The sequence below is a fragment of the Silene latifolia genome, chromosome Y (assembly GCF_048544455.1).
Source record: "Silene latifolia isolate original U9 population chromosome Y, ASM4854445v1, whole genome shotgun sequence".
In the NCBI taxonomy this organism is placed as follows: Eukaryota; Viridiplantae; Streptophyta; class Magnoliopsida; order Caryophyllales; family Caryophyllaceae; genus Silene; species Silene latifolia.
The window spans coordinates 88443154-88466933 of record NC_133538.1 but is presented as its reverse complement, the minus strand read 5'-3'; the positions used below and the strand labels follow the sequence as shown (position 1 = coordinate 88466933).

The 23780-nt window shown below is 39.3% G+C and overlaps 1 protein-coding gene across 1 annotated transcript in view; it reads left to right on the top strand.

The window, feature by feature from the left end:
- The window catches only part of LOC141628488 (uncharacterized), a 31354-nt gene extending 7801 nt beyond the window's left edge, over positions 1 to 23553 (top strand). The window contains exon 3 of the mRNA XM_074441626.1: positions 23488 to 23553. Coding sequence (XP_074297727.1) covers positions 23488 to 23553 — 66 coding nt within the window. The remainder of the gene's footprint in view (positions 1 to 23487) is intronic.
- The last annotated feature ends 227 nt before the right edge of the window (positions 23554 to 23780 follow it).

The window sequence follows — 23780 nt, the reverse complement described above, 5'->3', positions numbered from 1 at the left end:
ATCTTTTGACTTCGTTGCATATTATGTTTAATTCAAAGTGGTTATTTTACTTCTTTATGCATTGTTTTACATGTATGTTGGTCTTGACGCGTAAGTTACCCACTCTTGTGGTGTAGTGAGTGGCTTTTGTGGTGAGTATGAGTTCGGTGGGAGGACATGAGTTATACGTGGTTGTAATAGATAGTGGAAAAAGAAAAGGAAGATTGTCATGGCTTAATTGAGACATAGAGCATGTTTTCTGAGATGAGATGAAATGAGATGAGTGATACGAGTGTGTGTTGAGTAACGTAAAAGTAAGTGAATGTGGGCAATGGATGATGTGAGTATAAGGAACGTGAGAATGAAAGGATTGAGAGTAAGGATAGGGATAGTGACAACTTGAGAGGTGTAAAGAATTATGGAGGGAGGTAGTTAAGAGCCGTGTGGGTTAAGAATATACATAATGAAAGTTCGTTTTAAAGGGGTTGAGAAGAGTGGTATATAGTGAACCTTGTGGAGACATGTCGCGGGGTGGAGATTTGGCTTTATAAGAGATGAAACTATTGTGGGTTTTCCTTGGGCAATTAGCGGTATGAAAGGAATTTTGATTTCTAGAGATGTAAGAAGGAAGATGCAATTGTTGAACAAGAACGTTGATTCTATGGATGGATTAGTGGCAAGGGTGATTGATGACATAATAAGAGAATATTTGTGGTAAGAAAGAGGGAGATGATATCGATATAAAATAATGGGATTTGAGTTTTGGAGCGATGAGAAGGTAATTGGTGCACTAAAGGGTTAGATAGAAGTAATAAGGAGTTGAGCTATTAAATTGGTATTATTGAGTGTAAAGAGAAAAGAAGGATAAAAGTAAGCTGAGGAAAATGTTCACCGGAGTTATGTGATATAAAGGTAAGGAATCATCGAAATGTGTGATAGTATCACGAGGATGTTAGCTGAAGGTTATATAGGAGTTTCAGGACAACATGATTGATAATGAGTTTCGAGGAATTAAGGGAGTAAGAAGTTGGTGGAGTATTGGCACGATACGAGATATTTGGTGGAGAGTTGGATGACAATACAAATAAGATAGTGTTGGGGATAATGTTGAGGTAATTTTGTGGATGGGTTTTTCTTTGTTCGTTATTTGGAATGTTAACCAAAAATAGGAGAAAAACCATGTTATTTCGATATGAGTGTAAGAGGTTTGATATACGAGCGGTGGTGGCATTGTGGTGTTATCACTAGTGGTTAAGAGTGATGGTATATTAGAAAGGTAGCAATTCTAAAGAGGTCGATTTGGTAGGGACCTGATTGTTGTGTATGATTGTGAGAGGGTATAAGATGTGGTTAGATGAGACGGATGCTAATAGTTGAATAGTAAAGGTATGGTTATATTTGGCAGGAAGTGATGGTTGTGCGAATTGGGGGAGATGTTATGAGGGGCATATGAGTTAAACTCGGGCGACAGGTAACCTTTATCGAGTGGTAACTTACGTGGTCAGGATTGACTAGTTGGTTGTGATTACGGGTCTATGATATGTGTAAATGTTTGTGTGAGGTTCTGACCTCACAAGAAGTGGTATGGTGTGATAATTATAAAGTTGTTTTATGAATGTTCTGTAATATATATGTTGGACACGGTAATTTAATTGAATGATATCCAAAAAGGTAATAATTTGATTAATTGACATGGCTAGTTATAATTTTATGTGTATTAATAACACATGTGTATTCCGTGAAATGGTAGAGATGATGTTCATGAGATGCTTATCTGTGTATCCATATAATATGTTGCGTGGTGACTTAATAAAGTGGATTTGAGTAAGTTTTTCTTTGTCCGAGAAGTTATCCGAGTCGGTGTTTATGGGAATTGTATGCGATTTGTGATATCTATCGGTGTGGTTGTGGTGCCTCGGGTGGTGATCCGGGCACGGTACATAGTGCTGTGATACGGGTATTTTCGCACTACGGTGTGGCTGTTGGTGGCGGTATTGTGATGCCGTCACCGGTTGTGGTGGAGTAGACGGGATGATTATGATTCGAGTTTCGAAAATACATACCAGTCATACATAGATTGTTGTTTTATTTGTTGTTGTTGCTGTGAGTTTTGTTTGGACAAATAGACTATTGTTTTGTTTGCTAATGTTTCTTACAAGTTTCAGTTGGAGAAGGAGGGTAGAGTTTAATATAAAGAGAGTTGTATATGTTTTCGTTGTTGTCATGGTATAGTGACATTCTGTTCATGGGACACGGTTGTGAGAGGTTGTTACAATAATTATGATCTTGTTCTAGTTAAGGTTTTAGTAGACATGGTAATGGCAAGTGAGTCGTAGAACATGTGTGGTAATGACCCGAAAGATGCAGGTGGTTCATAATCTTTTGTTGAGACAGTGAGTGTAGGGTATTGGGAATTAGTGTCATGTTAAGTTGTGTATGAGTTTTGCGGTAATGGAAGAAAGAACTTGAGGATCTAGTGTGCGTGTACGTAACGAGTGTGAATCGTGAGTTATGCTTCTGGGAGATAAGTGCCTTACATAGAGAGGTATGTTGTTTTGCAGTAATAATGAAGAGTTGGTATGGTGATTTTGCTACGAGTTTTATGGTATAGGTTAGGTGGTATGCCAAATGAGTTGAGGTATGAGAAATGTTTATGTATGGGAGCCTTGGATATAGGAATGGTGAGTGTTGGGTTTATAGGCGGTTATCTATGACATGTGATGGTGATGAAAATAATGAGAAGATATAACTAAGGATATAGTATTAGTGAGTTACGAGGACGTAACATTTATCTCAAGAGGAGTAGGATGCGATAAAAGAAAATTTGATGATTGTGCATGTCTTAGTATAATTCGAAGGAGAGTTGTATATATTGTGGTTGATGTTGTTAAAAGGCCATGGCCGTGCTTGTAGTAGCGTGATGTTTAGGAGTGTGAGAATATTTCACTAGTGTTGACAGTTGGATGATGAGGTTATGAGTGTGAGTAAACTTCGAGGACGAAGTTCCTTTTAAGGGTGGTAGAATGTAACATTCCGTTTGAGGTCTATGAGTGTCTTGGTATTGGGTTTGATAGTTGATGATATTATGGAGCTAGCAGCATTAGAGGATGGTAGTTGATTATGTATGGAGTGGGTGTCGTGAGAGATATATATCTGGTAGATACGATATAGTGAGTCATGTTGTGGAAGTAAACATAGTTGGTAGAATGGGGGTTAAGAGTTCATGTTCTATGTTCGGTCGAGTTCTTGAGTCCTTAGCTAAGTTGTTGTGTCTTGGTCGAGTCAGTATGGTTGTTTTTATGTATGGGTTGAACTTCGGGGACGAAGTTCTTTTAAGGAGGGAAGACTGTAATACTCCGTATTTATAAGTCTTGGGGTACTCTATCGAGTAGGTCTTACTCTGTCGAGTAAGGGTAAGTTGCGGAATAAAATAGTTTCTGACCTGTTGGGCACTCGATCGAGTAGCTGGGGCACTCGATCGAGTAGGGGGGTACTCGATCGAGTACCTTGGGTACTCGATCGAGTGTCCGGTTTACGGGGAGTTTTTCGCGGGTTTTGTTAATTATGCGATTAGGGTATTTAAACATAATCGTCGTTGTTCTAATTCACTTTTACCAAAACCTAAAACCTGTTTAAGAGAGAAAGCGATCGATCATCTTCCTAATCGCATCCTTAACAATTCCGGAGTTCGGGACGGTCGGTTCGTAGCGTAGTTCGTGTCGTTGGATTCCTTGCGTCGAGGGTAAGCTTTTAATATAATTTATATAATGTTTTGCTAGGTTTGGTCAAACCCTAATTTAGGACTTGGGGGTTTTATGAATAGTAAGTAATTGGTAGTCTTTATGTGTTATATGTTAGGAGGAGAATTCGTAGAAGAGGCGTTTTGAGACAGCTGTAGATACCGTCTGCGTGTTGTGCTTTCCAGGTAGGATTTCCTACTCAGTATTAGTCCCATGATGGGATATTGGTGATGTGCTGTAGTTAGTTGTTTGATATGATGATTGTGATTGTGATTGTGATTGTGGTTGTGTTTGTTGATGGTTCTCGAGATGCGTTCTCGGCTGAGTGGGGTCACTTGCGGGAGTGATCTCACGCCCTAGTTTCGCCCTTCGTGGAACCCGCCACGAAAGGGGATGTGCACATTAATGGACAGGGTTATCGCTCGTACGATGAGCGGGACTTAGGTGGGAACGGTGCGGTCCCCCATCGGGCGGTGGTCCAGTGGACAGTCAGTATTGAGACGATGGGAGTTGGTGGTGTGTGTGTGTGTGTGACAGTTCAGCTGTCTGTTTGTCTTATTGTTGTTATCTATATTGATTGTGTGATTAGTACTGACCCCGGTGTTGTTTTGTAAAACCTGCGGTGATCCATTCGGGGATGGTGAGCGAGATATTGAACAGTATAGAGATGATCTTTGGGATAGCTGGGATGGCCACGACATGACGATAGAGTCTTCCATTTACGTAGTTTAGTATTTATTCACATTTCGTTGAGAAATGAGATAGTTTGGCATAATGTATTGTACTTTCAGTTTGGTTTCGAGGATTGTACTTATTCATTAAATTACTTATAATAAATGTTGTTTCTGTTTTGTCTATTTGATTATCATACCTCGGGCAACCGAGATGGTGATGTCTTCATACCTGAGTGGTCCTGGTAAGGCACTCGGAGTATGGGGGTGTTACAGGGAGAGGTCGTAAACGAATATAGTAGCAGCAGTGGTCGATCGACCAAGAAGGTAAGTCGATCGACCATATGGGCATGAACAGTAGCTCCTGTAAACCGCAAATTCGATCGATCGACCAATGGTGCCGGTCGATCGATCGAAAACATCTTCTTTTGCAGCGTCTTATTTCTTCGTAATTGCTCAATGATTTGAGCTAACAAGCTCTAGATACCTGCAAAAGCACAATAATACGCGCCCAAAAATTGCGCAAAACCCATGGCAAAGTCTAAAGTGCTTAAAAATCGTAAGCAAAAAGAATAAAAGCGAAGTTTCGCGCACACAAAAGCAATAAAAATGTCTTAACAAAGCAAAAAGAATGAAGTTTATAACGAGCATGATCAACTAGTAGTTGATCAAGAAGGACCACGGTATGGCCCACTTCGTCGGCTTCTGGCTACTAGAGGTAGCCTCAATGGTGCTCATCTTATCGGTTGCACCCTTCTTAGTTTCAACAGTCGGAGAGCTCAGGTGATCAGCTTCGTCACCTCCCCAATCAAGGACTCCCTCGGAATCGTCGGAATCTAGATCAGCCCATCTCACCTTGGCTGGCTCATCTTCCACTTCCTCATCAGTCCCATAGCTTAGGCATCCAAGACCTCCTCTTTGAATGATAGGCTTTGTCGCAGCTGGAGCATCCAACGACTTTTCCTTCCCCAAACCAGCTCCTGCATTATCTAAAATAGAAGATTCTTCCTCCTTCTTGCTCCCAATCCGGGGCGGAGGGGTTAACACAGCAGTAGTAATAGGGACAGTTGATTCAGGAAGCACAAAGTACGATCTCTTTTCGAGACCGTATTACAAGTAATGAGCCACATGGCGTCCTTCTTTTTAGCAGGTTGGGCAAAAATGATAGAATGTTTCCCAACTTTGAAGGTCAAGGTTCCTAGACCGACATCAATAACTGCACCAGCAGTGTGCAGAAATGGCCTACCCAAAATAATGGGAATATGGTCATCCTCAGGCATGTCAAGGACAACAAAGTCAACAGGGAAGAAAAACTTCCCTATCTGGACGGGTATGTCCTCTAGGACTCCTATAGGCTCGACCGCAGATCGGTCGACCATCCGAATCTGTCATCTCGGTTATTGCAAACCTGGTCAACTTAAGCTTTCTAGCTAGACTCAAGGGCATGACACTTATGCTAGCTCCTAAGTCACATAATGCCTTTTCGATAGAAAAGGTACCTATCTTTGCAAGGAACTGAAAAACTCGCCGGGTCTTCTAATTTATGGGGCGCGAGTGTGAGACAAGTAGGAGCAAGACTCTTTAGTTAACGCAATAGTGTGAACATGTTCAAGAGATTTTTTCTTTGACAATAACTGTTTCATAAATTTAGTGTATCTTTGGCACTTGGTTAACTAACTCAAGGAAGGGTACCGAACATTTAAGCTACGAATAACTTTCTCAAATTTTGAAAGATACCTGTTCCTTCGTCGGCACGAGTCTCTCCGGATATGGGGCTGTAAGGAGTACCTTAGCCCTCTCCTCTAAGTCGCGTGTGCCGGTATCCTTGGACTTAGGCTGAAAGTTTGTCACCTTTTCTTTGTTGAAGCTAGACCCCTCCTCAGACCGTCTCAAATGAGAACCATTGACCGTCATTGGATCGAACTTCGGAGCCGGGATCGACCCATCGCATTCGGTCCGCCCCAAACTTTTCGGGACGGTGGTTCCCCGAAACAAGTGGTCTCGTAGATTATTTGGCATTAAAGGACGAAATTCTTCAACATCAGCAGTGATTTTGGTTGATCGACCAACATCCTCAGTCGATCGACTGGGTTGCACAGTTCCAGAAGCTCCTGGAACCCGTGTTTCAGTCGATCGACTAGGTACTTCAGTCGATCGACTGAAATGCCTGGCAGACGTCTTTTTCTTTGATTTGTTCGTTGAAGCTTTCTCTTGACTTGTTTCCGGCTCATCTTTCTCAACAGCATCCTCAATCATGGCAGGACCATTAAGGGTGGACCCGCTCCTCAAAGTGATGGCATTTAGGGTCTCCTTTTGTTCGGGTTGAGTGGGTAAGTGTCCGGGAGCTCGAGTGTTACTTTTACTAGCCAGTTGAGCAATTTGGCTCTCTAGTAACTTCATCCCGGCCTCTCTTTCTTGGGACTCCTTTAGCAACAGATTCTTAAGCTCGGAGAACTCAGAGTTTTGTGATTGTTGCTGCTGCGGCACATAAGGAGGCTTTCGGCATCTTTGTTGCTTTTGATGAGGCGGGACATATGGGCTTCTTTGTGGCGGATGTTGGGTTGGATTTTGGACATTTTGGCTTCTCCAACTCAAGTTCGGATGCGGTGGCTCGTAGTAGGTGTTTGTCTGCCTATAGTGTTGAAAGGCAGCACAAGATTCAAAGGGTGGGGGCAATTTTTCGAGACATGGCCCTCAACTCCACACCTTTCACAGACGAAGGGACCGTCCGACACAGCATTGACTTGGTATATCCCACCTTTAGAAGCTCCTCCTAGCTCATACTTGTCAAATCTCGCGGTGAGAGCCTCAAGTGCAGCAACAGAAGAGGATTCAGCAGCTCTCCTCTGGTTCCCTCTCGAATTCCCATATTCGGCCTTGTGGGTAGCTAGGTCGTCAATGATCTTCTACCCCTTGGTTGCTCCCAGATTTTCAGCGAATCTTCCATTGGCTGCAGCATCCAAAATGGCCCTCTGATCGTCGTACAACCCATTGTAAAAATGATTGCACAAACTCCACTTTTCAAACCCATGGTGCGGTATGGTTCGCACTAACTTCTTGAATCGGACCCATGCCTCGTGGAAATTCTCATCTGGCCCTTGTTTAAAGCCCGTGATTTGAGCTCTAATAGCGATCGTCCTTGAAGCAGAGAAGTACTTCTTGTAGAACGCTAATGCCAATGTATTCCAATCAGTGATCTCTTGAGCGGTCCGGTCCAAATCTCTATACCACTCCCTTGCAGCATCACGAAGAGAGAAGATGAACATGGTCTCTTTGATTTGATCCTGGGTCACGCCAGCTGGTGGGGGTATGGAGCAGCAGTAGTCAATAAAGGTCTCCATATGCCTTGCTGCATCTTCATTTGCAGCTCCCCCAAACTGATTTCTCTCGACCATAGTAATGTAAGCAGGCTTTGGTTCGAATTTCCTGGCATCTCCCGGTAATTCGAACCCCTTGTATAAATTGTCGGCTGTCGGCTCAGAAAAACTAGCTATACTTGCTTCCTCGGCCATGACTGGAATTTCCGGAGAAGTAACTGTCTCGGCTGAAGAAGTGGAAACGGGTGAAGACTGTGGGTCTTCTTCGAACAGATCGTTCTCGTGATAGCTTGACAGAGTACTCAGCTCTTCCTCTGTCGGTAATACTCTTTGTGTTCGCCTCAACTCGCGCAAGGATCTCTCAAGCTCAGGGTTCAACGGTACTAATTCTCCACCCTGTGACCTGCGCATAAGAAGAAACTACAAAAGAATATAAGACAAGTTTAAGGAACGGATGTCCCTTAAACTAAGAAAGACTAAAAATAAAAACAACTAAAGTTAGGACTATTGCCTCCCCGGCAACGGCGCCAAAATTTGATACCCGTCGTTGTGAGTACCAAAGATAAAATTTATAATCTCCTATTAAGACTAACCTAGGCTAGTGGTAACAGGGTCGAACCACAAGGAGGCAGTTGTAAACTCTAGTTGATTTATGATCAGTCAAAAGTAACAATTATGGGGGTTGGTTTGAATTGATCTATAGCTAATAGTAAATAAAGGCAATAAACTAAATGAAAGATTTAAACAGATAAAAGAAGGGTACTAGGATGGTCGGGTCATTATAGCTTCGGCAAACAAACTAAGTCGGTCTGAATCAAACACGGGTAAGGCGGGAAATAAAGAGGTCCTCTCGGTCCACTCTTAACAAATAGCATCTCTCGATCTCGCTATAGTTCCCTAATGTCACTAATACTAACTCTCATCCCGAAAAATGACTAATGGTCTAAACTATACCTATCTTTCGATCTTAACACAGTCTAGTCGATTTAATTGACGGTCTAATAACCTCCCCTATCTTTCGATCTAATGGGTCAGTCACAAAAAAGGTATCTAACTGGTCGCATGCATTCGATTTGTTAAATACAAGATTAAGAACAATTAAAACGAAGGATAACCTTACAAGGTCAGTCGATCGACCAACAATGTCAATCGATCGATCGACACGCGGTTCGATCCGTGTTCAATCTAATGCCGCCTATGATACAATTCCCCTACATCCCAAAGACTATAGATTTAGCTACTCATGCTAAGGGTAGAAACAATAACATAAACGATAAAACTAGCTACTGAATTCATGCTTAAAACAGGAAAGGAAGCAATTAACATGCAATAATGAAGATGGTTTCGGGAATCTACTTGCAATTCTAATCTATTAGCAAAATAAATGAACTAAAAGTAAACAGGGAGAATACCGAATTGCAGGGGAAAGATTGATTAATAAGAACCGAAATTCCGATGCTCACAATAATCCCAAACCCTAACTATTCGATAAAGAACTTGAATGAAAACTTAATGCTAAAACTTGATGTAAAATTCTGAATAAAAGACTTGATAATAAACTGATGATCTAGGTTACGTTATATAGGAAATATACGTAACATCTTATTCCAAAACCTAAACACAATGGGCTTTGAGTTCCTTGATCTTTTAATTCTCGTCAAAACTTACTGTGGTCGATCGACTAAGCGGGAAAGTCGATCGATGGATCTCAGCAATGTAGCTTCGGATCCGATAGTTGGTCGATCGATCGATGAGTCTAGTCGATCGATCGCTGAGCTGCTAGTTGTTTCGCTTTATTCTCGTGGATTCGTCTTTGGGCCTTGGATCGCGCACCAAGCTCGTTCCTTAAGCAATTCCTTTACGTCATTTGCAATGCAGATTACTCGGGGACGGATTTGGCTCGATTTCCCGCTGAATTCTTCACATTTCTGCAATAACGTACAAAAACACGAAAGTAGAGGAAAATAGAGAAATATTGGCATATATTGCACATTTGAGCTCTTGAAATGCGTGTAGAATAAAGTGTGAAACATCATATTTTAGACACGCATCACTTATTGTTGTTGATTCAGATTTACGAATAAAGTAGAGTTTCCCTAATCAGTCGATTGCGTAGTTAATTTGAGATTGTTTGTGATTGACTGATTAATATGTTGTGTGGATTAAGTTTGGTTGAGTAATATTGTGATTGGTATTGTTGTGATGGGACCATCTTTGGGAGATGATTCCAACCCTATGTTCGCCTCTTATGGCTCTCGTTACAAAGGGGGATGTGCAAGTTAATGATTTGGGTGCACTCGTTGCGATGAACAAGGATTAGGTGGGAACGGCTACGGTCCCCCACTGGTGGTGAGAGTTACCTGTTGGGATGGGTAATCTGGCAGGGCTACACACTTAGGTGTGTAGTCGATTAATGATTACTAATGGAGTTTAGACAATGATCTTTATAATTGGATTGGTTGTATTGTTTGTGTTGTGAATCCTTATCTTGATTATGTAGTTGACTGACCCGTTATTGTTTTCAAAACTATGGTGATCCATTCGGGGATGGTGAGCAGTTGATTGAGCAGGTATGGCTGTGGATAGCTTGCGGGTTTGGATGGGGGTCGAGTCATCACCGGTCCTTTAGCTAGCTTCCGCTGACAGTTCTACTTTAGTCTTTTTGGTTGTTTTTATTGTAAACAGTTTTGGTTAAACTTTCAGGTGTATCTTTGGTAAATAGTTTATTATCTTTTAATAAACGTTCTTGGATGGTCTATTTGATATAGTTTACCTCGGGCAACCGAGATAGTAGCACCTTGATATGCTAGGGTGGTCTTGGTAAGGCGCCTTGGTGTATGGGGGTGTTACAAAAACGTACAAGACACCTGCTCGGTAGAGTACAACCCACTCGACTGAGTACGCAAAGACCAAAAGAGCGTAGTATTACAGTCTTCCCTCCTTAAAATGAACTTAGTCCCGAAGTTCACGCCTATACCCAAAGAACCCAACAAATAACACAACAATTTAAAAATATTATTACATACACACACACTATACTTTCTTCCACATAAGATAAAATCCACAAACATAGATGAAAACTTGATTGTTACATACCTTTAATTCAATTTTTTGTGAAACACTCCCTTAAAGATACGTTTTTATGTTAAACACTGCCAAAGTGAAATTTCAAGGAAAAAAAAAAAATTCAAAATCCAGCATTGACAACCGATGGAAGTGATTAAAATTTGTTTGCCTTGATCCCAACCAATTTGTCTGCCACAACTACAGACATTGTCGCCTTCGCCTCCGCCTCTGCCTCAACAACCATTTGCTCCCTTTATAATTATAGCCCATGATTTATTGTACAAGATTTGGGAAAATGAAATTTGACTAATAAGAGAGACAACGAGGGATAATTAAGAAGAGAGGATAAAAAAAAGGTAGCTGAAAAGGTAGCTGAAAATTGAAAAGGTAGTTGAAAATTAAAAAGCTAACTGAAATTTGAAAAGGTAACTGATAAGGTAGCTGAAAATTATGAACTAATTAGGTAGCTGATTATATAAAAATAGTGTTTGGCAAACTAACTGAAAAGGTAACTGATTTTGATGAAATGACGTAAAAGGATATGATAATTATTTAATAGTATAGATTTATAGGGTAAAAACGGAAAATCAAACCAAATCAGGTACCTGAAATCTCAAATGCTACTCTAGGTAGCATTTCATTTTAGGTAGCTTATTTGGTTAAATAAGCTATTTGCCAAACGCTTACAAAAAAATAAGGTACCTGAAATTTTGGTCAAATAAGCTACTTTGACCAAATCAGGTACCTGAAATGCCTTATCAAACGGAGCCTTATACTTCCTCCATTCCATTTAATTCTATTAATTTGTTTTATAAATGTATATCAATGCTCGTTTTATTTTGTTCATATCTTTAGTTATATATTAATAAAAAATTTAAAAATTTGATATTCACAATATACTTGGTAAAGCAATTTAAATAAGATCTCACATGACTATTTTTTATACTACATATTAGAAGTTGTATCAAAGATTCTTCTCACTTATAAATAGTGCCCAAAAAGCAAACGTATAGAATTGAATGGAATGGAGGAAGTAATGAATAAGAAGTTTGGACGGAAACATGAAAAGAGGATAAAAAGAAGAAGACGCAAATCAGTCAGGTTTAAGGCAAACAAATTTTAGTCACATCCTCCGGTGTTAAATGTCGGATTTTGACTTTGTTTGCTTGAAATTGCATTTTGATAGATTGTTTAACAACAAAACATATTTTTAAGAGAGTGTTACGCAAAAAATTGAATAAAAGGTAGTAATATGCAAAACAATGTATTTATAAAGGTAGTTTTCAACAATTGATCCTTGAATATAAGATCCATTTTTTTATTTTCAATTAATTTAATTTATAGTTGAGCTTCTTTAGGTTTATAAAATCCAAATTTTTTATTTAAAAAAAAAAAGTAAGAAGAAGAAGAAGAACAAAGTGTTCCAATTTGAACAACATTAAAGGTGCTAAAAGAATGAAATTCAAGTCAATTAAACGAAAAAGGATCTCATGTGTCACATGTGAGTATCCTATAAAGATATCTAATCCCATAAAGATATCTAAGGGAGGGTTAAATACTACTTGGTATAAGTCAATAAGTTACTCCACTCACAATTAATTAGTTTTTGGGTAAAAAGACAAAATTGATATAATAATAATAGTAATTTTAAGATTTACATAAACCAATGAGTACTCCAATTAATCATAACGATTTTTTTAATTAACATATAAATAATAATTTTACATAATAAAATGACAAAATCAGATTAATTTATCATGGTGTTCGCCCGTGTGCTCAAATTACTCTGTATCTTTTTCTTTTACTGTAAAAAGAATTCGTATAAGTAAGAAGTTGATGGGGTTTGAATTCACGTTGCGAGTTCCACTCCTTATAATTTTACTAACTAAAATAACTGACATTAAAGGTGAGCATCGTTCTGACCGGATCAAACAGGATCATATTGAAGACCAAAAATAAATGGACCGAAGATTGGACCTAAAATTTTTAGACTTGGACCGGAACAAATCCGAAATATTTGGTTGAGTTCGATCTTAGACTAAAGTAGACTAAAACTATGGTTTTCAGTTTTCACTATTTCACTCCACTAATTCAACCAAGCTGCTGCTACTTGACGTCGACAAATTACTAAATAACATGGACAACTTGTATTGAGATTCCTAATTTGTCCCTCCTAACCCAAACATTTTAATCAAACTATCGACAAACAATTTAATGAACAAATCGAAACTAACAACTAATATCGAATAACAAACAATTGAAGAACCTTATATTTGATCCACGAATAAAAAAACGTTAAACTAATCGACGAAAAAAGAATAAGTTTTTCTAAAATCAAAACAAAGAATTATTAAGTGAAACAACGCTAAACTAATCGACGTAAAACGAATTAATTTTTTAAAAAATCAAACGTCGAATACTAATCATGTCAATGTAACTAGTCGACATAAAACGAAATCAACGTCAAAACGAATGGATATTAGCAATGCTCAACTTTAACCGTTCATAACTTAAGTTATAGATATGATATTGAAGTAATTCCAAGTGGAGGTGATAGCTTATCCTCTTACGTTTTTTTTTTAAATTTCAAAGTTAATTACATGTAGAAGGAGGTTAGTGAGAAGTTAAGTGAATAATTATAAAAGAGCAATGTTGGAAGTTCAATACTAATTGTCGAAGATATTTAGTAATGTGTCGACATTATTTAGTATGCCCCTTATGTGTTAAGTAATTAGATCGAAACTTATAATGTCAGAATTTACTTGATTAGTATAATAACAAGTCTTTAAAAATATTAAATTCGGTTTATTTAGTCCGACCTAAACTAAACGGTTTTAGATTGGACCAAACTGAAGACCGAAATTTGTACATATGAACATAAAAACTGCACATCAGACTTGAATAAATCCGTTTTTACTATAAGGGCTTGCCTAGTGACACCCCTATACTCCAAGTGCCTTACCAGGACCACTTAAAGTATGAGAACGTCACCATCTCGGTTACCCGAGGCAATGATACTCAAATAGACAATAACGAAACGTATTTAAATGATAATAAAGTTTAGATGATAGAACAAAGTTCCAAAAACTGTCAAAAGGAATACAACTGCTCTCCAAAAACCAAAGTACTCAAACAACTAAATAAAACACAGCGGGAGACTCTAATACCGGTGGTGACTCCATCCCAGCTATCCGTCACATAAGCCATCATACCTTCTCAACAACTGCTCACCATCCCCGATTGGATCACCACAGTTTTTAAAACAATTAACGGGGTCAGTACTGATTACATAAAAAAAAATAGCAACAATGAAACAGAAACACAAACAACTCAAGTAGCTCAAGCCAATCTCCAGTATCCATCTCCAATCTCCACACAACTGACTATACACTAAATTGTGTAGCCCTGCCAGAGTACCCATCACAACAAGTACTCCTCGCCGCCCGTGGGGGGATCGTAGTTATTCCCACATAAGCCCCGCTCATCTCCATCGAGCGATAAACCCAAGTTTTTTAATGTGCACATCCCTTCTGTGGCGGGTTCCACAGAAGGTGAATCAAGGGCGTGAAGCCACTCCCGCAAGTGACTCCACTCAGCCAGGGACACACCCTGAAGATCACAGACAGATACATAACCAATCAACAATATACAACCAACAACAATCAAAATCAAACCAACAATATAATTAACCAACAATCACCATTACAAACACCACACATTATGTAGCCAATACTGAGTAGGGAAACCCTACGTGGAAAGCAAACACCAACAGTCGATCAAGCAGCTAAATCAGAATCTTTCCTCAACGAAACCTCCTCCTATAACATACATACATGCAATTACTACCACATTCACATAAATCACCCAAAACCCCTAATATCACCCAATTAGGGTTTAACCAATCTTAACAAAACATAATAAAAATTATATAAAAAGTTTACCCTCGACACAAGGATCACAACGGCGTAAAGAACAATGCAATCCGACACTCCTAGCCTTGGGATTTACTAATAATGCGGCGAGAACAATCAACGTAACTTCTAATCTTCTCTTTGAAAGGTTTTAGAGTGTAAAAGAGTTTTAAGAAAAGTGACGAAAGCTTTATATACCAATCCCGCATTATTAACAAAACCCGTCAAACTTACTCGATCGAGTACCCTACAGGCAGTCTACTATTTTGCGTAAAAAGCTACTTACTCGACAGGGTAAGCCCCACTCGATAGAGTAATTTAAGACATATAAAACCGTAGTATTACATGCCTGGAATGGATGGAATAGTTAGGGGGTAAATTTTAACTGGGTGATAATTACTGGGGAAGTTAATTACTTGAGTAATGAGTTCCTTGAAAATAAGTTTGGCATATAGGAGTAATGATTACTGGGTAGATGTTTTACTCCCTTAATCATTACCCAGGGGGAAGGGTGGGTAATATATTACCCCTTCATGAGGGTAATAGATTCGGGAGGTGAATAATTACTCTCATACCAAACATGAAAAACGTGAAGGTACTAGACCCCTAATTAGACACCTCTAATTAGTTACTAAATTACATGTTAATTTAGTCTTAATGATCTAGTTACATGCAAACTTTAAAGATGGCTTAAAAATGAAAAAGGCATTTTTTTCCTGAAATTGCTTAATAGGAAATTGGGCACAAGAAAGGTCTCCTGCCTTTGTTGTTCTTGAGCTAAAAATTGTGATAGATGATCCTCCAAACCCCAAATCACCAAAGTAGGTGATCTCCTCGAAGATGCACCCAAGATTAGCTCAAAGATATCCTAATTTACTAACTAGGTAATATTAGGATATTCTTGTATAATATGTAGAATATTATTACAATAATAATATTAGTTGATGTATATTATTATTTATGATTTTATTTGATGATATTTGATCAAGTTTTGATCACATGACTTGATGAAGAAGATGAAAAATTTTGGTCATTTTCTTCTCATTTGAGGCGGCCAAGAAGTGCCTTGATGGCCTTTATTTTTCATAAAAATCAACCATGCAAAAGTGTGTAAGATGAGGTATATATAGTGTGTAAAATGTAAAGAAATGACATACAAATGTTAGTGGGATTTGCCAACCCACATGATGACAATCATCATACATTTTAGACGGCACTCAATGGACTTCCGGGTCCATTTCGATTTCCAAAATTTGTCCCACAAATGCTTATAAGTCGTATATTTTAATTATCTTATATAATTAAATATTAATTTAAATATTTAACACTTAAATAATATAAATTAAAAAATAATTTTCACCCAACTTTCAAGTATTTTTAGACCATTTTATCAATATAAAATGAGTCTCATAAAACTCTATTATCTAATTTTACAACCTCTTGTAAGTTTAATTAGCTAATTACCTCAGCCTCCAACTATACACACATATCGTAATACTTTAGCTAATTAACTATTAATTACTAAATTATCGTATTATTTACTAATTAATTATCGTATAATTAAATAATAAATACTCTTGGTCCGAGTTCGTAACTCGTCATCAAATAACAAAATCACTTGACTAATTACAAGTCAATATTATACAATAAATTAATTAAATTGTATCCATATACAAATAATTAATTATTCCATTTTGAACATCATCCTATAGGTATGACCGAGAGGGATCAACTGATGACCGCCGTCATACGAAAGTAACGTCAAACTCTAGTAAGCCGAGCGTTACCGATTTACGTTAATCAGTTGACAAATAATATATTATATCCCTGATATTCCTTTTACGAGATTTATTACGTAGACGCACTATTGTGGAGGACACTACTCCAACAATATTCCACTTGTCCGACACAAGCGTGCGCTTCCAATTCTCTTGTCCGTTAAATCTTCCACTCAATGCAAGATGTCTTTCAGGTCATTCTTGCACGTGATCATATCTGTAACACCCCCATTTATTCAGGAGCCTTAGCTAGACATCCTAAGTAAATGAGAGCATTACCATTTCGGTTTCCCGAGGTAGTGAATAACAAAGTACAACAAACCAAAATACTTTAAATAAAATTTAGCGATTACATGTTTATTGCAACTTAACAAAAATAAAACTTAATATAAAATAAAATACAACTCGCAGCGGAAATAATAAAGTGATTAATTAACTAAATGGTCTAGACATCTAGGTAGACTGGCCAAGTCCTCACGTATTCCCATAAGCTCCCAAGTCAGCTAATCTTTAGTACCTGTCAAATCTGCTCCCCAATTATGGTTCATCACAGGTGTTCACGAATACACGGTCAACCACGAGGTTGAGTAGGAATAAACTAAACAACAAAAATAATCCAACGAAAATAGTCATCCTTCAAATTCTCATCACTTCATCCGTACAACTCACATACATTACTGGGAGTAGTACAACTCCATTAACACCGTGCTATGCTCAACTGGCAGTAGTACTTTCGTACCATGCTCACCTGGTAGTAGTAATTACTTACTATACACAACTATCTCTGGCAGTAGTAATTACTTACTATGCATATCTGGCAGTAACGATTACTCGCTATGCACAACTGGCAGTAACACCCTCCGAGTTATGCTCAACTGACCAACCATCGCACCACACCATATATAACCAACAATAACAATCCAGTCATACGGCTCCGTTAATAACTTAGCATAAACATATACTCCGTCTCCAATACTCATTCATAATATTAACATTAATCTCGTCATCCATCACAATTCAATATACATTCTCATAATAATAAAATACGAGTTGAGTAGGTAATTCCTACCTCGTCAGCAAATCCAATAAGCAGCTCAAAAACAAATGAAGCACCTGAGTCCAAACAGTATAATCGTCTCACAAAAGATTACCTAAAGAAATAGTAATTATTATATGATAATTAGTTCATTATTCTCTTTTTACTAATAATTAGATTTAATTATTTAATTATTCATTATAATAATCTATAAGGTTACGATATTTAAAGCTGCTTTGTAAGTTACAAAACCCGAGTCAAATTACGAATCAAATGACCAACTACTCCCAACCTTCAACATGCAAGACACACCCGCACCGCACAACTCGACCAGACTGATACGTGCCTAATGTATAGTCTTTTTAGCCTATTTCAGCACGTATTTCTATGCATTTCTATACTGTTTTTATGGTATTTTGCCCCGGATTGGCTACTTTGGTGTATTTTGTCCTTTTTGTAGGGATGATCGCGAAAGTAGTGGAACCACACTCCTTTTTGTCCTTTTTGCATGCATTTAGAGGAGACGGGATTGTCCCAGAGTGAGACACTGCACTTAGAAGCGTCATGGCACGCATTACGAGACACTTGGGTGAAGACGTGAGCTGAAATGAAGACGAAACTACTCGATCGAGCTGTTTGCTGGTCGATCGAGTGGTTTCTACACCCCCTGTTACTCGATCGAGAGGTTTACCAGTCGATCGAGTAAGCTGCACCAAGACCAAGTCCTCGATCGAGTAACCTGTTGGTCGATCGAGTAACCTTTGCTGAGAAGTTGGTCGATCGAGTGGTTTAATCCACTCGATCGAGTGGTTTTCGTCATTATGGGCTTTTAATCAGTCCGTGTTTTGTTTTATCTCGCTAAACATTATTTCCTTTTGCTATTTAAGCACATTACTAGGTTAATTAGATCTTACCTTGGAATCTATCAAACTCTTTTGACTGAAACCTTAGTACGTTGCTTTTGCGTTTCCCTACTGTTACTTTACTTTGGGTTATTATTGCTCGGATTCAGTTGTTCTTTACGCCGGATTCGCACTGATTGTAATCCTTTCTCTCTCTTTATTAATAATAATCATTTGTTTGCTTTAATTTCTCATTTGTGTTCTTGTTTCCCTTTGCCCTAATTTTCATTATTGCAAGTTTTAGTTTATTTATAATGTTCACTGCTGGTAGTTTGTTTGCTGTTAGTTTAATCGCCGATATGAGTAGCTAAACTCCCTTCATGTTGGGATTAGGGAATCTACGGTAGAAAGATGACGATTTAGTAGATGAATTAGACGAATTAATCACGACACTCTGTCACTATAGCAATTTAACTGTAATTCCCGACCTAGTTGAGTGCACGCTTCTATGTCACCCATTAATCTGGCTAAAATTAATCCTGGATCGAAAGATTAGACTAAATAGGCCTACTGTAAACAGTAGACTACCCTAATGAGGACGAAAGTTAAGTTAGTGGTATTTTAGGATAGAAAGTGGACCGAAAGGACCTTTTAACATCCGTCTCACATTAGTTCGTCTGAATCATTTACAACTGAGTTATTGGACTACCGTAGTGAACCGAAATCCCGACATGTCCCTCTCTTCTTGATAGTTTAATCATATTTTATTGCTTTATTTATTCTTTGCCTTATTTCTCTTCCCTTCAGACTTCGTAGTTTAGAACCAATTTCAACCAAACCCCCAATTGTTACCATAGGATTAGAAATAGACAGCTATAATTACGTTACCTCCCTGTGGATTCGATACTCGACTGCCTCTGCTACATTTTAGTTGAGACCGTTATGTTTTATCTTTGATAAGGTTGCGATAGCCGTGTCAAATTTTGGCGCCGTTGCCGGGGAGGCAATTGTTCAAATTATTTGTTGCTTTATTTTTAGTCCTTTTCAGTCTAAGGGACACCCGTTCCTTGGACTATTCTTATTTTCTGTTGTAGTTTCTTCTTATGCGCAGGTCGCAAGGTGGTCCACTACTACCATTCGATCCTGAGATTGAAAGATCTCTGCACGTAAAGAGGAGATTGTTTCATGATCAACAGTTAGAGGAATAGTCTAGTTCTCGTTCCAACTTTTACGAGAACGAACTGTTCGAGGACAACCCACCGTCTTCTCCAGTTTCTAATTCATCAGTTGAAACCGTTATTTTCCCAGACTTTCCCGAAATGGCCGAAGAAGCGACCATTGCAGTCATTCGAACCCACAAAGGTGAGGATCTTTACAAGGGGTTCGAGCTACTGGGGAAGCTCGGAAATTCGAGCCGAAACCTTCTTACCTTAATATGGTTGAGAAGAATCAGTTCGGTGGGGCTGCAAACGAGGATGCAGCGAAGCACATGGAGACTTTTATTGATTCTCGTTGCTCCATACCCCCACTTGGCGTGTGGTGATCGATAAAATAAACCTTGTTCATTTTCTCACTCCACGATGCTGCGAGGGAGTGGTATAGGGATTTGGACCGAGCTGCTCACGGCATAACTGATTGGAATTCATTGGCTCTAGCGTTCTATAAGAAGTACTTTTCTGCATCGAGGACTATTGCCATTAGAGCTCAGATAACGAGCTTCAAACAAGGGCCTGACGAGAACTTTCACGAGGCATGGACTCGATTTAAGAAGCTAGTGTGAACCGTACCGCACCATGGTTTCGAAAAGTGGAGTCTATGCAATCATTTCTATAATGGATCGTATGACGTTCAGAGAGCCATTTTGGATGCTGCAGCCAATGGCCGGTTTGCTGAAAACTTGGGAGCAACCAAGGGGTGGAAGATCATAGATGATTTGGCCATCCATAAGGCTGAATATGGGAACTCGAGAGGAAATAAAAGAAGAGCTGCTGAGTCTTCTTCTATCGCTGCACTTGAAGCCCTCACTGCAAGGTTTGACAAGTATGAGCTAGGAGGAGTTTCCAAGGGGGGCATGTACCAGGTTAATGCTGTGACAGACGGTCCTTTCGTCTGTAGAAGATGTGGGGGAGAGGGACATGTTTCAGATCATTGTCCCAATTCCTATGAGTCATGCGCTGCCTTTCAACATTACAGGCAGAACAACAGTTACTACGAGCCGAATGTCCACCCCAATTTGAGGTGGAGCAATCAGAATGTGCTCAACCCCACTGCTCCTCCAACCCAGCAACCGTACATTCCTCCACACAAGAATCAACAGGGCTATCAGAAGCCTCCTTCTTTCAACCCTCCTAATCAAGGTGCATCATCTCCAAGTGGGGTCAGTGAAATGAGCGAGTTAAAGTCTATGATGCAGTCCATTTCAAAGCAATTACAACAAAAGGACGCGTCATTCAAGGCACTTGAGACTCAAGTTTCCCAACTTGCTGCAAATCAATCCCCGAGAAAGCCGGGTCAATTACCGACTCAAAATGAGAAGAATCCAAACGAGACGGTAAACCTGATAGAATTGAGAAGCGGTCTTTCTTATGAGGGACCAGAAGTGAAGAAATCAGACCCTAGGGAAGCCATTACTGATGGTGAACAGTGTTCTGTTAAGAGAAAAGGGCTCACGACAAAAGAACTACTCGATCGACTAAAATCTGGTGTTCGATCGAGTAGAACTGAAGAAGAAGACCCTCGATCGAGTGATTTTTCCACTCGATCGAGTGAACAGGAAGAGGAAGTTGGTCGATCGAGTGGAAATGTTACTCGATCGACTGACATTGAAGAAGAAACTCCTCGATCGATTGAAGAAGTTGTTCGATCGAGTAGTATTGATGACGGGAAGCTTATACGAGAGCCTGCTAGTGCTCGTTTAAGCGAGAAATCACCGGAAAGACCTCGTTCGAGAGGTAAGAGGCGTCCAAAGGATACCGAACTTTCACCGGAAGACACTTTGGAAGCAAGAAACAAGAGGCTCGAGATACCAATCACGGTTCCCTTCCCGAGGCGGCTGCAGAATACCAAAGTTAATCAACAGTTTGGCAAATTTGTCGAACTTTTGAAGAGCTTGGGAGTCTCCGTACCGTTCACTGAATTGCTGACTAAGGTACCCTCTTATTTAAATTTTATGAAAGAAATTTTAGCACGTAAGAGGACATTAATGACAGTGAGACCGTAGCTTTGACTGAGGTGGGGTCAGCCCTATTTCAAAATAAGTTACCCCCTAAGCAATCAGACCCGGGTAGTTTTTCGATTCCGTGTCATATCGGTATGCAGTTGATTGATAATGCGTTATGCGATTTAGGCGCTAGCGTAAGTGTCTTACCTTTGTCTCTGGCTAAGAGACTTGGTTTGACAAAACTGAGTTGCACCAACATGACTGTCCAGATGGCCGACCGTAGTCTATCACGGCCATTAGGTATAGTAGAAGACGTACCTGTTCAGATCGGGAAGTTCTTCATTCCCGTTGACTTCGTTGTCTTAGACATCCCCGAAGATGCACACACCCCTATTATTTTAGGGAGACCATTTCTATCCACTGCCCATGCAGTTATAGACGTCAGGGGAAGACTTTGACCTTTCAGGTAGGGGATGAGGAGCTAATTTTTCATCAGTCCAAGTTTCGGAGAGCTCCCATGCAAGCTCAGCCTTGCAATGCTCTCTCTTCTATTGTTCCTATTATTGACACTCCAGATGAAAATTTGGAGAATATTGCTGTTATTGTTAACCCTCCGCCTCAAATTGAGAGCAAGAAGGAGGAAAGTTCGTCTGTTTTCCTTTGCTGCAGTACGGATGAAAGCAATAAAGGAGTTGTCAAAGGGCGTTGTGCAACTGTTGTCAATCAAACTGGAAGTAAGGATGCCAAGGAAGATGACAGAGGAGCAAGGACGAAGAAAGTTCGAACTTACATAGATTGGAACTACATTCCTCCTACTGTTGCAAATAGTGATTCAAGCTCATGGAAACTGAAGAGGTCGGTCAGTATTGCTGAGGTGACGTCCTCCAGTCAGAAGCCCACGAAGGGGCTACTGAAATTTGATGAGAATTAAACGGGGAAATGCCCCGTGTAACACATTGTAATAGATAATTGTTTAAATTCCCTTTGAATTTGTTTTATTGCGTTTTAATTAGGACAATTAGTTTTAGACAATTTTTAGCGTATACGTAAGACCATAGACTGTGTTTTTGCGTTTTTGGTATTTTTAGGAAATCTTTCCACTTGTTTTATGCAGGTTTGGGGAAGTTTCACGCAATTCAAGGAAGAAAAGACAAAATTCAAGAGCCTACGAGAGGAAAGCCTTCGATCGAGTACTTTTTGTACTCGATCGAGTGGAAAAAGGGTCGATCGAGTAGTCTATTTACTCGATCGAGAAAGGCTAAAAGAGGAACCGGTCGATCGAGTGCATTGTACTCGATCGAGCAACAGGGACATCAAAAGTCCTCGATCGAGCGATTTAACACCACTCGATCGAGTGGTATGAACAGGACACGAGAGTTTTCTAAACTTAAACTCTTTGTTTCCTTTTCTAATTCATTTCTATCCCTAATTCCGTCTAACCCCTCTCCCTAATTGCGTTTTTCATTCCCCCAAATCCCCATTTTCTTGCCCAAATCACCAAATCCGCCACCTACAATTCCTTCCTTGCATAATAATCTTCAAAAGCCCCTTGTTTTTCCCCCTATTTGTGCTCGTTTTCTCGGTATTTAAGGGGATTTAGGGTTTGCGGTTTTAAGCTTGTTAAATCGCCATTGTTGCTTGTTTATTTGAAGTTCAATTGCAATTGTAGGATCGTTCTCACCAAGTAAGCATTCCTTTTACCTTTTTTGAATTTTAATTTCAATTACTTTAATTATATTGAGGTAAAAATCGAATTAGGGTTTGAATATCCATGTTTAGTCGAATTTTTTCGACTTAATTGTGTTTGTGTGCCCTTATTTAGCTTGCTTGATGATCACATCTCAATTCCTCACTGTTTTCACATGTTTAGTTCGAAATTTGCGCGAGTTCCCGCGATTAGGGCTTCTAAGTCGAATTTTCGACTGTCACACGGTCTATATGCTTTCTTGCTTGTTAAACTTCAGCTCTTGCATACTTGTTGCTGTAGTTAACTGCTTTTTCCGTCTCCTATCGCCTTTACATGCTGTACATTGTTGGGATTCAAGCACTGTGAGTCGAAATTTTTCGACTGCTAGGGGACTCACATGCTATCATGCGGTTTTCATGCTGTTTTTAGTCTCCGTTAGCAGTCACTACATTGTCACTTTATCATCACTCACGTACTGTACATCGAATTTGTTGAGGATTGTTGGATTTTATCTACCGAGAGTCGATTATCTTTCGACTGATAGGGCCTTTATGTGCTGTCACATGTTGGTTAACGTGTTGTTTTAACCACGG